This window comes from Mobula birostris, chromosome 7 (genome assembly GCF_030028105.1).
Source record: "Mobula birostris isolate sMobBir1 chromosome 7, sMobBir1.hap1, whole genome shotgun sequence".
Taxonomy (NCBI): Eukaryota; Metazoa; Chordata; class Chondrichthyes; order Myliobatiformes; family Myliobatidae; genus Mobula; species Mobula birostris.
The window spans coordinates 150,502,972-150,517,241 of NC_092376.1; the positions used below are offsets into that span (position 1 = coordinate 150,502,972).

General features: G+C 41.3%; 1 protein-coding gene across 6 annotated transcripts in view; it reads right to left on the minus strand.

Annotated features, from left to right (window-relative positions):
* Window positions 1-14,270, minus strand: part of tcf7 (transcription factor 7) — a 230,289-nt gene that overhangs the window by 36,789 nt on the left and 179,230 nt on the right. For 5 of the 6 annotated variants that reach the window (XM_072263935.1, XM_072263936.1, XM_072263933.1 and 2 more), the window contains exons 5-7: window positions 10,333-10,423; window positions 5,203-5,289; window positions 432-554 (exon numbers count right to left, since the gene is read on the minus strand). In XM_072263935.1, coding sequence (XP_072120036.1) covers window positions 432-554; window positions 5,203-5,289; window positions 10,333-10,423 — 301 coding nt within the window. The remainder of the gene's footprint in view (window positions 1-431; window positions 555-5,202; window positions 5,290-10,332; window positions 10,424-14,270) is intronic. The other variant, XM_072263939.1, reaches the window with a different exon arrangement.

Below are 14,270 nucleotides of genomic sequence, written 5' to 3' on the forward strand. Positions count from 1 at the left end.
CCTTAGAGCCACACCACCCAGCAACCCCCAATTTAACCCTAGCCTATCATGGGACAATATACAATGATCTATTAACCTATCAATCAGCACGTCTTTGGACTATGGGAGGAAACCAGAGCACCTGGAGGTCTCCCACATGGACATGGGGGGAACGTACAAACTCCTTACAGACAGCAGAAGGGGAAATGGAACCCAGAGAATCATGCGTCATATATTTTAGCAAACGGTGTCCCTCTAGTTCCTCTTAATGAAAGGTATTTCACAGGTTTTACTTCAGATGCTGGATGACTTTAATAGTTTATCAGTGGTAAAGCCAAATATCCAGGGCAAGATGGGTGTTAGAAGCACACAGACCAGCTAAAAGAGTTTGTCCTTATGACGGCTCTTCACCGCAGTGGCAAACAGCACTATCTTTTTCAACTCTTACTTACACACATCTGAGGCCATTGTCGTACTGATTCATGTCCGGTTTGCTGGAAGTGCTCACAATAGCAGGATGGGGGATTCCTGTCGAGTGCATGCCTGGCGGGCCCAACACCAAGGGATGGGGAAACCTGCAAACAAGCAAGGTACGGTTGTTAATTTGGCATCACATCTCCTACAGGGACAGCCTTCATCTGTTAGAAATGTCTGGATGTGGATTGAGGTGACACACAGCCCGTGAACTACAGTTCTCGATCCAATAAGGCTAAAATGTATTACCACTTCAAAAGCAACATGGCTTAGCTAGTCAACGCTAAGTCATAAATGCTGAGCTACAGATGAAAGCAGTCACAAACGTGGGAAGGGTTGATAGCACAGCCACCAGTTGCTTTTGGGCGATTTGTATTGGAAGGTGAAACATTTTGGCGATATGAGGTTTCCAACATCAGAGATAAGCCTTTGAGTGAGACTGGAGGTGTTGGAGCTATCAACCAGAATGCATGAATATCTTTATGTGAGGAGCAGAGAAAAATATGCAAATTTGGGAGGGTAAATTCGGATCCTATTTAATCAATGCTTCCATCTTAAAATTCTTACTCTTGCTTTCAAATCCCTCCACAGTTCAGCCCCTCTGTATCACTGATGCTTTCTCTGCCATGTGTTCCTTTGCTTGCCCTGAATTTAGCTGTTCTAGTAGTGCCTTCAGCCACCAAGGTTCTGCTCTCTGGTTTCCTCCTTAAATGTACTGCTCTTTTCTCCTCAAGATGGTTTTCAAACCTGCTTCTTTGACCAAGGTTTGAATATATACAAATAGACCTCGGTATATTTATCTTCAGCCAAGAGGTTGTGTAGAACTGACAGCAATGTTCTCTCAGAGAGTTGGGTCATCTCTGACTTCTGCATCTCGGCACTGAAATGGGGGGACATCTCCCTCTCCCTTGCCAGGCAGACAGAGAACGTGTGGGTCGCCGAATGCCAGATGCATTGAGATAGTCTTTGGGGTAACTGCAAGGTCTGTGTCTTTGCTATCGCTTAGCTCACACTTGTGCTCGGTAGCGGGTGCGCTTTTTGTTTTGTCGATGGGGGGGATTGTTGCCGCTTATGTGCGGGAGGGGGGAGCTGGGGGGGACTTTGGGGTTCTCACGTTCATTCTTGGGGCACTTCTCTGTTTTTGTGGATGCTTTGCAAAGAAAAAAGCATTTCAGGATATGTATTATATACATTTCTCTGACATTAAATTAAACCTTTGAAATGCAGAAGACAGAGACAAACTGTGTGCTGGATTTGTGCTCCCACCCTATTCCATCATTGGACTTGGCACACAGTAGCTGTCTGGGAAGTTGATCTGCTGTGCATAGTTTTGTATGAACAAAAGTATTGATTCTAGTTTTAGAACCTCAGATGGTGACAAGAGGGCGTACAGGAGTGAGATATATCAGCTTGTTAAGTGGTGCTGCAGCAACAACCTTGCACTCAACATCAATAAGACTAAAGAACTGATTGTGGACTCAGAAAAGGTAAGACAAGGGAACACAGACCAGTCCTCATAGAGGGATCAGAAGTGGAGAGAGTGAGCATTTGTCAATATCTCTGAGGATCTATCCTGGACCCAACATATTGATACAGCTACAAAGGAGTCATGACAGCTGCTATATCTCATTAGGAGTTTGAGGAGATTTTGTATGTCACCTAAAACACTTGCAAATTCCTATAGATGTACTGTTGAGAGCATTCTAACTGGCCGCATCACTGTCTAGTATGGGGGGGGAGGGTGGTGTTGCACAGGTTCAAAGTAAGCTGCAGAGAGTTGTAAACTTAGTCAGCCTCTTCATGGGCACCAGCATCCGTAGTATCCAGGACATCTTCAAGGAGTGATGCCTCAGAAAGGCGGCGTCCATTATTAAGGATCCCCATCACCCAGGACATATTCTCTTTTCATTGTTACCATGAGGAAGGAGGTACAGAAGTGTGAAGGCACACACTCAACGATTCAGGAACACCTTCTGCCTCTCTGTCATCAAATTTCAAAATGGACATTGAACTCATGAAAACTACCTCACTGCTTTTTTTCCTTTTTAAAAAATTTTTGCACTGCTTATATACTTACTGTAATTCACAGTTTTTTCTCTATTATTATGTATTGCATTTTACTGCTGCCTCAAAGTTAACAAACTTCTCGATACATACTGATGATATTAAGGCTGAATCTGATTCTGATCCTGAAATTGTGAAATTTTGGGAAGATACTGAAGTAACTCTGCTTCAATTAGGTATAACAGGGTTTTGAGGACATTTGCCTTGGGCAATTTAACAAAACAAGTGTTATTGTTTGAGTCAGCAATATACTGTATTTCCCAGTTTCCTTATAAATTGATGAGTGAGTGCGGGGTGTGACACGCTGGTTACGTGATAGGCTGGTATCACTGGTGACACTGATTATGTGATATAATTGATTATGTGATATTGTGTAACAAGAGCAAAGCTTCACAATAATTCATGTCCAAGATCATCTTATCCAAAAACAATTATCTTACACGTCACACAAAATTCAGTTTCCATCTTTCACAATGTGGAGTTTAATCTAAACTGGGATCAATTAACATGATAATGTAGAAAATTCACAGTCGGAGCAAGATCTCATGAAGTTATTTCAAAGGATATTAACAGGTTATTCCTGGTGTTCTAGCCAATTTTTAACTTCCAAGCAGAGTTATCACAACAGATTACGCGATCATTGACACATTGCCATTGTGGGGTTCACTGTGAATAAACTGGCTGCTAAATTTCATGTATTACAATAATGGTTACAGTTTAAAGAATACTTTATTGACAGTTTAATGCTTTGGGACAACATGAGGCTAAGAAAGGGATTGTGCAAAACTAACTCTATTTTCTCTTGCTTTTAAACTGGGGAAAAAAAATCGTAATAGAACCAGACTTCCGAAATAAAACCTGTTATCAGACACACATCAATGCCACACACATATTGCACGATGATCAGCAGAGACTTCTCCTGACCTTACAGGTCACAAACAAGTGCACATTGAATCAAACTTAGAAAATGAAAAGCAGCAAGGACATTTACAGTGAATCCTGGTGGGAACTGGGTGGATAATATTGTCAAAGAAATATCCTTGCAATTGCAAATAAATGAAAAGTGAAAAGTAATTTGATGCCGTTATAAAACAAATCAAAGGGATAAGAGAATTCTACAGTATGAATAAATCTAAGGAACATTTTTTCTTCTTTGAAAAATGCACGCAGTGAAAAACGATTAGTTTTATACTCCCTATATTCTCTTTTCTTCTGGATACAGTTCCAAATAACACTAGTTCTTCACAAATTCCCAACTACCCAAAGAAATTTGAGCCTGATATGCATCCGTTGTCCACATGGATGTATATTTTTAGCAGCAGTTGGCCACTGGTCCCTTTTCTGATCCCCCCTCCACTCCCCACACCACAGGCCCTCCCCCTACTATCCCTCAGAATGGAACTTTGTGGCAAATTCTAACTCCAGCTGAAGCTTGGTGGTACTGGGTGGAGCAGATGCTGAAAACAGTATCTTCTCAACATAGGAAGCTGAGCTCAAAGCCAAGCAGAAAAAGATCCCCAAAAATTTGCTAAGGAAGAATGAAGCGCACAACAATCCTGATAATAGTAAATGCAAATGATGTGATGGTAGTGATTTATATCAAGCAATCCGAGACTCTTTAGCAGTCTGGAAAGGTTAACCCATAGATGATCCTCTCTTTAAGGGGCAAAGATAGGTATCAGCTTGAAACGTTGATTTTGTTGTTCTCTCTCTCCCCAGATGCTGATTAGCCTCCTGAGTAGATACAGCCCATTTACATGATGGGCCAGCGGCTACCCTATGCTTGAAGAGAGATGGATTGGAGGCCACTGCAACAGTGCAACATCACTTTCCCAATTTTTGCTTCTTTTAGCTGAGAAGGTTCTGCTTGAGATGCAGCTGTGCTTTCAAAGCGATGGACTATTCACACATTTGGTGAACATATAATCCTACAAATATAATCCTAGTTAATGATACTGATTTCACCTCTGTTGCTCCGGAGATAAAACAAAATAATGGATTTCTGTCAGGAATTCATTATTTCAGATCTCTTCCCTGTTATTAACAGCTGCACTAACATTTATCCGATAACATTTTCGCACCTCATTCCACTAGACTCCTGCTTAGCTGATGGACATGTAGGACAAGGGAGATTAGTGGACAAAAACTTAAAAAAAATGAGCACCAGGTTTTACTGTGCATGACATCTCATTTTGTAGACACATAATTACAGAATCACATTAATAGGGTCATTCTCCAACATTGCGGTCCTTATCAGCAAACACAACCGGCTCAGGTTAACAGCTGTACCTTATTCAGGTGCACAGAAGGCTGATGTGCTGCATTACTCCCACCGGCTGCCAACCTATAATGTTTAATTTAATTTAGAACACCAATGAAATGTTTAATAAGTTTGAAGCCGGTTGTGAATGCAACAAAAGACACAGGGCTCTGACGTCACAATACTGGACAACAATCCTGCTACCAGACAGTAAGGGCACATTTAAAGCTAAGCTTTAAATCAGCACTCATCAGAGCTCAGCTCCCTTCAACTGAACAGATGAGTGCTGATTGGAGCCTGAGGCCCAGCTCTGGCACGTTGCCCGAGAACCACATATTCAGCCGTGCCTGCCGGACACTTCTTGGCAGAAGCTGCAAGCTGTGAGACTAGCTTTGCCGCTGACTAGTCTCACACATCATACCTACCTGGATATGGAAGTACTGGCTGGAAGCGCTGAGGAGTAAGGTTGTCTAAATCCACATGATGTAATTGGATAGACAGATTGACCTTGCCTGGGATCGGGGAGAAAAGGATCTATCAGCTGCTAGGCCTTGCAGGCTTTTCCTATGAGCTTAAAAAAGATAGACTGCATCTTACTGTGCCATGTGCTAAGTATTGCTTTACTTCTTTTATTGCTTACAAAAGAATGGGATAAAGAAACTATGCTTTGAGGAATCTGTGGTGAATGAGAGCTCTCTCCTCTGGAGCTGGATTCCAACATGTTAGTAGAATGAAGCTTGTTGTCACTGACGGCTGTAGGATAACGTTTTCCAGAAGAATTAGAGGAGATTTCTAATTTGCTTTTCCATTTTTCCATATATCTCTGGGTATCTGGTCCAATGGCCATTCTAAATTGGTGGGAATAAATAGTGAGCTGCACCCAATAATTAATTACTAAACTGCCACAGATATCTTTACTGTTCATTTCCATCATCACATTGTTTAGTTTTCCTCTCCAAATCTCAGGAACTCAGAGATGAACTAACTCAGCATGAACCAGCCACTTATCCTCTGGGCTCGAACCCTGGTGACTTCATTACCAAGCAGGGAGAACAGCCGTGGCTTGGACAATGGGAAAGGCTGAATTATGTTAAAGTGGACTGACAAATGACTGGCTGGTAACAACAAGAAGTAGCAGTTAATTGGTCCTCTTAATGTTGGAAAGACAGAGGTCGTTTAATTAGAATTTTTTTGATTGATTGGAGGGATTCTGTTGAGTATGTTCAAATTTTCAGATTGCATCAAGTTGAGAGCACAAGTAAATGGCAAATATCAACAGGTACGGATTCAAAAATGGCTTGCGAAGGATAATCCCCAAAGGATATGATGCAGGAACAGAAGAGGTGAAGGGATAGATTGAATATCTGCAACTGCGAATCAACTGCTAGCCAAGTAAATATTTCTGCAGTGTTAACGTATCTCACCTATTTGAAGCCGGAACATCTTTCAAGCTTACTTTTGAGCAGCAAGTTAGCCTATTTTGCCGTTGCTCAGTATTTCTTGGGATAAATCCTGCCTTGTTATTTCTGGATGTGCAGAGGATATAACAGTGTTGTTGAAGTATGCAGAATATTTCTCAGAGCAAGAGTGGCATACACAAGAGGTATAAATTGATTAAGCCAGATTACTAACATATCAACATAATGATTATTTAGCATTTATACAATTTTTGTGTGATAATTTAGAAGGTGCATTTTAACTATACAGTTTTTTGGTGGGAAGAAGGTGATGCAGTTAAGATTTATTTTTCCAGGTGCATGGATAGACCATAAGACATAGAAGCAGAATTAGGCCATTCAGTCCATTGAGTTTGCTCAGCTATTCCGTCATGGCTGATTTATTATTCCTCTCAACTCCATTCTCCTTCCTTCTCCCTGTAACCTATCAATCTATGCTTTAAATATACCCAAAGACTTGGCCTTCAAAGCTGTTTGTGGTAACGAATTCCATAGATTCATCATCCCCGGCTAAAGAAATTCCTCCTCATTTATGTTCTAAAAGGACACCCTTGTTATTCTGCGGCTGTGTCCTCTGGTCCTAGACTCGCTCACTATAGGAAATATCTTCTCCACGCCTATCAAAGAATCTCAAGAGCGAGGGTGAGCAGTCAGAGGTTGTGGTGAACATTGGCACTAATGACATAGGTAGAAAAGGGGAAGAGATCCTGTGCAGTCAGTATATGGAGTTAGTAAAGAGGCTGAAGAGCAGGACCTCAAAGATAGTAATCTCAGGATTACACCCAGTGCCACATGTTACTCAGGGCAGGAATAAGATGGTAGTGAAGATGAATGAGTGGCTGAAGAAGTGGGGCAGTGGGTAGTGTTTCATACTTTTGGATCATTGGGATCTCTTCCGGGGAACGTATGAGCTGTGCAAAAAGAACAAGGCAACCTGAACCCGAAGAGGGATTACCATCCTTGCAGACAGGTTCGCTAGGGCTGTTGGGAGGGTTTTAAACTAATTTGGCAGGGGGATGGGAATTGGAGTGAAAGGACTGAGGATGGGGCATTTGGTGTGGAAGTCGATGAATTGTGTAGTGAAAGGGACAGGCCCATGACAGGGAAAAATTGTAGTCAGTGGGATGAGTTGAAATGTAACATGGGGGCAAAATTGAAAAGGGTGATGAATACAAGACAGAAGTTGTTATATTTGAAAGCACCTAGTATACAGAATAAAGTGGGTGATCTTGTAGTGCAGCTAGAGATCAGCAGGTATGACATTGTGGGCACTGTGCCGTGGCTGGAAGAAGATTATAGTTGGGAGCTTACATCCAAGGATGCACCTTGTATTGAAAGGACAGGTAAGTAGGCAGAGGGGGTGGTGTGGCTCTGTTGGTATATATGAAATCAAATCCTTAGAAAGAGGTGACATGGGATCAGATGATGTAGAATCCTTGTAGGTAGAGCTAAGAGACTGCAAGGGTAATTAGACCCTGACGGAAGTTATGTACAGGCCCCTGAACAGTAACCTAGATGTGGGATATAAATTTCAATGGGAAATATTAAAGGCATGTAATAAAGGCAATGTTACGATAGTCATGGGGAATTTTAATATGCAGGTACCTTGGGAAATCAGGTTGGTGCTGGATCCCAAGAGAGGGAATTAATAGAATACTGACGAGATGGGTTTTTAGAGCAGCTTGTGGTTATGCCCACTTGGGGGAAAGGCAATTTTGGATTGGATGCTGTGCAATGAACAGATTTGATTAGGGAGCTTAAGGTAAAGGAACCAATAGGAATCAGTGATCATAATATGATAGAATTTGCCCTGCAGTTTGAGAGGGAGAAGATAAAGTTGGATGTATCAGTATTACAGTGGAGTAAAGGGAATTATGGAAGCATGAGAGAAGAGCTGACCAAAGTTGACTGGAAGGGGACACTATTGGGGATAACACCTGAACTGCAATGAATGGATTTTTTGGGCCCAATTCAGAAAGTATAGGATAGATACATCCCAAAGATGAGGAAGCATTCTAAAGGGAGGATGAGGCAACCATGGCTGACGAGGGAAGTCAAAGACAGCATAAAAGCAAACGGGAGGGCATATAATATAGCAAATATTAGTGGGAAGTTAGAGGATTGGAAAGCTTTTAAAAACCAACAAAAGTCAACTAAAAAGCCATAAGGACAGAAAGGATGAAATATGAAGATAAGCTAGCCAAAAAATACAAAAGAGCACACCAAATGTTTTTTTTTCAGATATATAAAGAGTAAAAGAGAGGCAGGAGTGGATATTGAACCACTAGAAAATGATGCTGGAGAGGTAGTAATGGTGGACAAAGAAATGGCAGACAAACTTAATAGGCATTTTGCAGCAGGCTTCATTGCAGAAGATATTAGCAGTAAGCTGAACATTTGAGAGTGCCAAGGGGCAGAAGTGAGTGTAGTTACTATCACTAAGGAGAAGGTTCTTGGGGAAACTGAAAGGTCTGAAGGTAAATAAGTCATCTGGACCAGATGGAATACACTCCTGTGTTCTGAAAGAGTTAGCTGAAGAGATTTTGGGGGCACTAATAATAATCTTTCAAGAATCACTAGATTCTGGAATGGTTCTGGAGGACTGGAAATGTTATGTTGAACTTAAGTTTAAAAAAACAATAAAATTATGTTAAAAACAAGAATGTTATTGATAACTATTGATAGGTTTCAATGAAACGCCCCATTCTTCTAAATAACACCCACTGTTTTATTTAAGTGATGAGTTAGTAAAGCCAACCATGCGTGCAGTCAACGTGGCTTGGAGTCACCCTTTCTACAGCCTGTGTATGTGAGTGTGTGTGTGTGTGTGTGTGTGTGTGTGTGTGTGTGTGTGAGCCACTCTACGTGCAGTGGAAACAGGAGCTGCAAAGCAACCTCCACCCTCTCTTGGCACTGTATCTGGTACAAGAGGAAAGAAAGAGAGTCAGGAAAATGAGAAAACAAAAATTAAACATCATTTAATAGTTTGTTTATCCCATTCTCTCAGTGCTATAATTGACTTCACTGAAACTAAACAGTGCATAAAATAATAACAGCTTTGATAACTTGAAGATTGGATTTTATAATTCACACAGGCATGAGAAGTCTCTGAGGTTCTTCAGATGAAAGACTGCTTATTGTGCTTGTGTTATGTTACATTGATGAATTAATGATGTGGCTGAGTCAGTTCGTCATCGAATCTAACAAAAGAAAATGACAGCATCGACAACAAATAATCCATCTGTGCATAAACAGAAATGTTATGTTAAAGTTAAGGAAAAAAAACAAAAAATGTTACTGATAAATAATTGGCATGTATTTCACAAAGACTGCTTGGAGTGAGTATACCTTTTGAAAAACCAGCCAGAAGGACTCTGTTGCCTGGAGACAAGTGGGGCAACCAGATGCTTACTGACATCATCATGACATAATCCATCTGGGAGCTAAGCTCTTGCCAGATACACCAGGGAATAGTGTTCATGCCAGATTCACTTTGAGGCACTATTTGCACTGTTGTCTTCTTAGATTTAAAGAAAATAAACAAAGACAAAGCCCATGCACTTTCAGAATTTGTTACTTGGTATTATCGGTTACAAGAGAACAATGTAAATAGAACCTTGGTTTTGAATCAACTCTTTGAATAAAGCTACCTCCCCGCACCCCCCAGGCAAGTTAATATGTTTGTTACTAAGGGCATCAATTCTGATTAATAAGGGCATCATTTTTATCCCATATTAATATCAATGGTAGTTACCATTATGGCTTTCTCTAAGTCCCAAGTGAAATAATGCTGTTCAGAACACAGCCGTCTGTGGATACTAGGAAAGCCAGTGTCTGAACATGACTCCCAACCGACCTACTGCTGAATCTGCCAGTAAGATCCTTCTTGAGCAGTTGGCTTTGGGTCAGTACTGATGTTTAAGAGAATCGAAAATGAAAGCCACCATTGAAAGTTTCAAAGTTTATTGAGGCCCCGGGCACAAATAACATTTCCTTTCTTTTTGGTGCAGATGAGTGAAAGGCCACTCTTTTCACCTTTAGTTCTTCCACCACGCTGATGGAAGACTCTCAAACCAGACTTTCTGATGCATCACTTACCAGCCCATTGTAGGCGTGATCTGTCCTACACTTCCAGGAGACATAGAGTAGAAAGCAGCCAGATCTGGACCCTGAGGAGATCTATGCAGACCTGCACAAAATAAAACTGACAATTACAAACTTTAAATTGCCACTTAGACTCAATAATTTACAAACTCCTGTACATACATGTACTCTGACATTCTACAGAGCATTGATATGTTATAGAGCTTTTGATCCTTAAGTTTGAATATTTCCCATTGTGCCAGAATGGGGTTGCAGAGAGTAGATGTAGGCTTCCAGCTGTTCAGATACTCCTTGTCACCATACTACACTGGGAAAATGGATGCAACAATATTAATTACTAGTGAAACATGTGCTCAAGTGTGAAGGTTAGTGGCATAATCTCTTTGCCTCACCAGAAACGCAGTGGAGTGTTGAAAATGTTTATAAAGGGTACCAGTAAATCTGAAAAGGAAAAGAACTTGTAGGGTTGTGGGACTTACAGGGAGGAAAGTGTAACAATGATATAACTTTAGATCAAAGCTTCTTTCATATGTAGCACCATGGGGTGCTTGGATTGTGAAGTGACATCTAAGCCTGTGATCAATCTTCTAACAGAGACTGTGTGGTGCTCCTTTAAAAAGGCTGAGTTGCTTGGTCAGGGTGGGGAATTTTAGTGTTCTCCCCATTATGCAGCCATTACTTCATATTAAGAAATACTAGTTTTAGAAGTAAATATGAAAAACATTGAATTTCATTAATTAGTTTTGTCTTAAAAATTTGGACAAGAAGTCCTGATCAAGGGTTTCGGCCCGAAACGTTTGGTCTTTCTTCTTTTCATAAATGCTGAATTTCTCCAGCATTTTATGCGTGATAGTCTGGATTTTCAGCATCTGCAGAATCTCTTGTATTTAGGACAAATATGGATTGTCTTCTTAGTTTTGCCTGCATCCCTCCTGAATGACAATGTTGTTTTGTCCGACATCAGTTCTCTGCTTCCCTGGACTGCTGTGAGGAAACGTTTTACAGCGAGCGTTAGCAAGTTACCTGTGAGGGGTACTGTTACTGACACAAACCCTGACTATGCTTGATAATTACACAAGTCCTTTTATCACAAGGGTCAGTGTGCTGTGATCTAATAACTGTCTTTCCCCACCCACTCTATCCCAAAGCAGGAGCGGAAAAGCCTTTTGGTCCAATAAATTCAGTTAACTCAGCTTAAGCAAGAAACTGAGCCAGCAGACTTCCTGCCCCATATGTTCAGAACAACATCATGTAATAGATATACCCACTGAGCTAGCTGCGGAGCTCTAATAATGTTAGCATCCATAAATATATTTCCAAGTAATAGTTCCATATACACTTTGGACTGTGGGCATTTATAAATTAAAAGTCTATGAATTATTTTTAAAGCCCACTGACTCCTTCATGTTCTCAAAGATTAGCGTGCAGAATACACTGTGGTTTCGTTTTCAGTTGTTTGCAGTTCTTTGCTGTGGTTTTCTTGGAAGCCAATGTCAACTTCTGGCATTGCAGTTCTGAGCCATAGCAGGAACCAAGCAAAGGCATTAACCCACAAGTTTTTTATACGTAGTTCCTAGTTCTCAAACTTTCACGGCAGTTGTAGGGTAATTGCTGGAGAAAATTCTTAGGGATAGAATATATGAGTATTTGTAAACTCATGGCCTAATTAGGGCGAGCCAGTGTGGCTTTGTGTGTGGCAGGTCATGCCTTACCAACTTGACTGAGTTTTTTGACAAGGTGATGAGGGTAGGGCAGTGGATGTTGTCTACACGGATTTTAGTAAGGCATATGACAAAGTGCCTTATAGGGGGCTAATCCAGAAGATTAAGATGCATGGGGTCCATGATGAATTGACTGTTTGGATTCAGACTGACAGAGGGTGGTAGTTGAAGGGACTTATTCGAGTTGGAGGTCTATAATTCGTGGTTTTCCACAGGGCTCTATGCTGGGACTTGTGTAAATGACCTGGAAAAAATCTAGATGGATGGGTTAGTGAGTAATATTGGTGGAATTATGGATGGTGTAGAAGACTGGCAAAGAATACAACGTGATATACAGTAGATCAGTTGCAGATATTGGCAGGTAGAGTTTAACCCAGATAAATGTGAGGTGTTGCACCTTGGTAGGACAAATGCAAGGGGACAGCACACTGTTCAGGGCAAGATACTTAACAGTGCTGCTGAGCAGACAGATCTTGGGATCCAAGTTCATAGATCCTTGAAAGTGGCTACGTAGGTCAATAAGATAGTTAAGAAGGGTTATAGAATGCTTGCTTATATTTGCTGAGGCACTGAATTCTAAAGGTTATGTTGCAACTTTATAAAACTCTGGTTAGGCCACATCTGAAGAATTGCATACAGTTCTGGTCGCCCCACTATAGGAAGGATGTCGAGGCTTTGGGGAGGGTGCAGAAGAGGTTTACCAGGATGCTGCCTGGTTTACAGGGCACGCGCTATCGCGAGAGGCTGGATAAACTTGGGTTGTTTTCTCTGGAGTGCTGGAGACCGAGGGGAGGTCTGATAGAGGTTAATAAGATTATGAGAGGCATAGTTAGAGTGGACAGACTGTGTCTGTTTCCCAGGGTTGAAATGTCTAATACCAGAGGGCATGCATTGAAGGTGAAAGGGCGACGTGCAGAGTAATTTTTATACTGGCATGGACACCTGGAATGCGCTGCTTGGTAAGGTGGTAGAGGCAAATAGATTACAGGCTTTTAAGAGTCGTTTGGATAGGCACGGGTGTAAGAAGGATGGAGGAGTATGGACATGGTGTAGGTCAGAGGGATTAGTGTTTGGGTGTTTTGATTTGCTTTTAGCTGCTTCGGAACAGCAATTGCATCTCCAAATACGTGAAGATGCTAATCATGGCACCGTTGGTCCCGGTGGTGCTGACTATATCTAACTCATGTATAACCCCAGAGAGCAGATGCTGGCCATGCATTCAAACATATTGCAACCACACATACCTGCCCTGATGTGGTCACTAGGTACTGACATGAGCAGAAATAGTAGGGCACATAGGCACTGAAATAGGTTGAAAAATGTGCTCATTTTGCATTCAATCTTTAAAGTACTAGTTTCAAAGTAAATTCATCACCAAAGTACATATATGTCACCACAGATAACCTGAGATTCATTTTCTTGTGGGCATACTCTATAAATCCATAACAGAAGCAATGAAAGACCACACCAACTGGATGTTCAGCCAGTAGTCAAAAGGCAGCAAACTGTACAAATACAAAAGGAAAGAAAGGATCATAATAAATAAGCAATAAGTATTGAGAACATGAGATTAAGAGTCCTTGAAAGCGAGTCCTTAGGTTGTGGGAACATTTCAGTGATGGAGGCAAGTTGAGTTATTCCCTTTGGTTCAAGAGCCTGATGGTTGAAAGGTAATAACTGTTCCCGAACCTGGTGGTGTGAGTCCTGAGGCTCCTGTACCTTCTTCCTGATGGCAGCAGCGAGAGGAGAGCATGAATTGGGTGGTGGGGGTCCCTGATGATGGATGCTGCTTTCCGGCAACAACGCTCCATGTAGATATGCTTAATGGGGGGTTGGTGGGGGAGGGAGCTTTACCTGTGATGGACTGGGCCACATCCACTACTTTTTGTGTTCAATAGCGATCTTTAAAGATGACTCGCCAAGTCCAGTGCACGCTGGGTTAGAGAAATTATTTTCAGTGGTAACAAGTCCACATCCCAATCACTCCTGAACATTTACTAACCTTATGGTAGCCATATTTATACAGTACTGTTAATTTTCTTTGGACAATAAGAAGCATTTTATGGTCAATTAAGTTTCATTGCCTTATTTCTAACCAATGATCCTTTTGAATACTTTGCAAGAATTAGTTCATTTCTAATTTAATAAACCATAGCAATGTCCTCAGTCAAGTTAATCTGATTGACCAATTTCTATGTAAGGACTGTGTAA